General features: G+C 41.8%; 1 protein-coding gene across 1 annotated transcript in view; it reads right to left on the bottom strand.

Moving 5' to 3' along the window:
• LOC119590733 (longitudinals lacking protein, isoforms H/M/V-like) overlaps positions 1 to 3040 on the bottom strand; it is a gene marked incomplete in the record, with an annotated part of 51210 nt that overhangs the window by 45015 nt on the left and 3155 nt on the right. The window contains 3 exon segments of the mRNA XM_037939423.1: positions 1218 to 1319; positions 1484 to 2368; positions 2499 to 2581. Coding sequence (XP_037795351.1) covers positions 1218 to 1319; positions 1484 to 2368; positions 2499 to 2581 — 1070 coding nt within the window.

Here is a 3040-nt window from a genome sequence, read left to right on the forward strand (position 1 = left end):
ATTGTGAGTGACTAGGACATGTGGAAGTTGAGTGAGTGGGGTGAGTGAGGTATGTGGTGGTGAGTGATAGTGGGTGAGTGAGGTGGGTGAGGGTGAGTGTGGTGAGTGAGTGGGTGAGTGAGTGGTGAGTGGGGTGAGTGACTGGAAGAGGAAGTGTGGCATAGATTGAGAAAAGACTGAGCAAGTGATTATCCATTACAGTCTTAGTATTTTTTTCGAGTAAGTGCGTACACACATTTATTGAAATGTTTGCTTACTCCCTTCTCTTCCATTTGCGTCCAACAGTATTCAAGTCTGTCAAGTCAGTAGTATTTACTAACCATTCCACTTCCAACTTTTCACACATCCAATCACTCACAAATCCATTTACCACACTAAATAAAAATCTTGTGATTGACGGTATCAATTTCTTCAGGGACATATGCAGAAAATTCAGAGATAATTGGAAGGCAATGCATCTAACTTCAATGACAAACTGGATTACATTACTGATCCCTTTTATAAGATGAAACCTCACCAGTCTGGATACTACAAATACAAACAAAGGCTGTATTCAGCAGGTGTGAAACAAACGCTATTTTGAAGGTCCAAATGATGATACACAAGAGGCTGAACACACAGAAAATCTCCTAACTGATCACTTACCCTCAAAACAATGGGGTTCTCTTCCTGTACCATGGACTCCAGCTAGAGGACAGAGTAATAAGCCCAAAGTGTGGAAAATAAAGACCCTCCCCTCCTCCTCCCCCCCCCAACCCATTCACAAACCCCACTTAAGGAAGAAGCTTGAAGACCATCTACCCCTCTTTCCCCTTCTTCTAGACCTTTCAAATTAAACTTAAACCAATAATATATGACAAAAAAAATTATAATAATAAACAAGTGAAGACTATGGCAATCAATACTACAATTTTCCAGCCTCTAGTGTTCAAGAAGGTGAGGAACCATCTGCTCATAACCACATGAAAGGGATACATCTTATAAATGCAATTCTTGATGCAACCAACCAATTTTTAAACATTATTTGCCAAGAGCTTTGCCAACATGAGAGGTTCTGAAGAGTAAAAAATATAATTTTCCTTCTACAATATTGATGCAAAAGCACAAAAATTGAAGATATGAAAAGGCACAAAATTATATTCACTGCAATGTCAAACTGCCATAGATGTATCCCTCATCAGGGTCATGGAAAAATAACAGAAAAGACCAACACTTACCCCGGGTGCATTCTGTTGACTAGAACTGTCTGAGGTGCTAAAGTTAAGATGTGCAGGGAAGCCTATGGACGATCCATCACCCTGCCAGCCCGCCAGGTCTCCCTACACAAAACATTGCAAAAGAAGTTACAACGTATGTATTTACATGTTGAGACAAGTTGATTATCAGAAGACAAGTCCCTTGATACTTAGGTACAGTTACAAAGTAATTCTTACTCCTAATTCTTATTCCAAATTCAAGAGTTTTCGTATGTCAAATAACTTACCGGCTGGTAGCCAGAGGGCCCGGCAAAGGAAGGGTGAGGGTACGAGGCTGTGCTACCAGCTAAGGCTCCAGTGGCTGCTGCTTGTAGGAACTCAGGTAAATCATTATTCACTCCACTTCCAGAATCATCGCCTTCTTCCTTGTAACCGTCCGCGCTGAGGTCGTAGGAGTCTCCAGGCATCTCGTTGGCACTTTCTTCCTCCATTTCCACTTTGACAAAGGAGGGAGTCTCTTCTGATCTAAATTGACTACTGGCTTGCGCTTGTGACGCAGTGGTGTGTGCGGAAGATTGTGCCGTGACATGAGACGAGGCAGGGTTTTCTGCTGGCGACGAGAGGGGACGGCTGACACGATCATCTGTTGCAGGGGATTCCTGAGAGGTTCTGTGGGGGGAAGGACTCAGGCGCTGGGCAATAGGGCTCTTTGGTCTAGACGGAGGAGGAGGGGGGGTTTGTAAGCCACCACTGGCCTGCGGTCTTACATCTTCCCTGCCGTCTTCACCCTCATCTCTTCTTTTCCGCTTGGCAGGAGGGCTACCAATCCCTCCTTCTCTCCTCACCGGTTCAGCTCTGTTTGGTGCAGACGTCGCCGGAACTTTATTAGAAGGTTCATCATCAGGTACTGCGAGACCCTTGATGCGTAAATTTTCGGCAGCCTTTATCAAAGACGCTAGGTCACTTTGCCTTACATTCACTTCACCAAGGTACATATAGTCTAGCAAGGCCTCAAGGTCCTCACACTTAATATCTTTTAACACTATAACAGGGCTTTTACAAGCAGTCTTCTCAAACATGGCACAGAAATAGTCACTACATGTTGACAACACCAGCTTATGCACACTGTAGAACTTGCCATCACATGCCAGAGTCACATCCGTGTACGATTGCTGCAAAATTCCAAACTCCAAGTTAAAAGGACACCAACAAACAAGAGGATGCCTAATCAAGAAAATTCCATACACCAATTAAAACAAATAAGAATACACGATCCATGGCATAAAATTATTATTTACATACCTTGTCCCTGAGAACTCCCAAAATGTGGAGGAAAGTGGAACGGTGGTTGTTCCACTTCAATGAAAGTAACTCCTCCATGCTTTCTGAAATTAAAACAGAATATTGTAAAATCCTAACATGCATACTAGGTGTCTATTAATGATTGCTATATGGAACACAAATATTAAAAATCCATACATGGATGATACAAACAATTACTCAACAAGATGAAAAGACTTTCACAGATTAAAATTTCTCTGAAACATTTCACTTCTGTTCCAAGTTTAAGGTGTTCACTCAAAACTAAGAGGCAACTTACATTTACCCTCTGGTCTGGAATATTACTTTCCTATCTTTAGCAAACATAACACATCGAAGTGCAACAAATCAGTAACAAACCATGAACGTAAGGAAAATCAGATCATGACAAATTGATCTGTAAGCATAACCTGAATATTGAAGATAGCACAAGTTCCCCTCACCTCACTGCAGGGCCATAATGGTGTTAGTTAAGTGGTTGTTCCTATGATTATTATATGGTATTGTAAAGTAGTTATTACATA

The sequence above is a fragment of the Penaeus monodon genome, chromosome 27, assembly GCF_015228065.2.
Source record: "Penaeus monodon isolate SGIC_2016 chromosome 27, NSTDA_Pmon_1, whole genome shotgun sequence".
In the NCBI taxonomy this organism is placed as follows: domain Eukaryota; kingdom Metazoa; phylum Arthropoda; class Malacostraca; order Decapoda; family Penaeidae; genus Penaeus; species Penaeus monodon.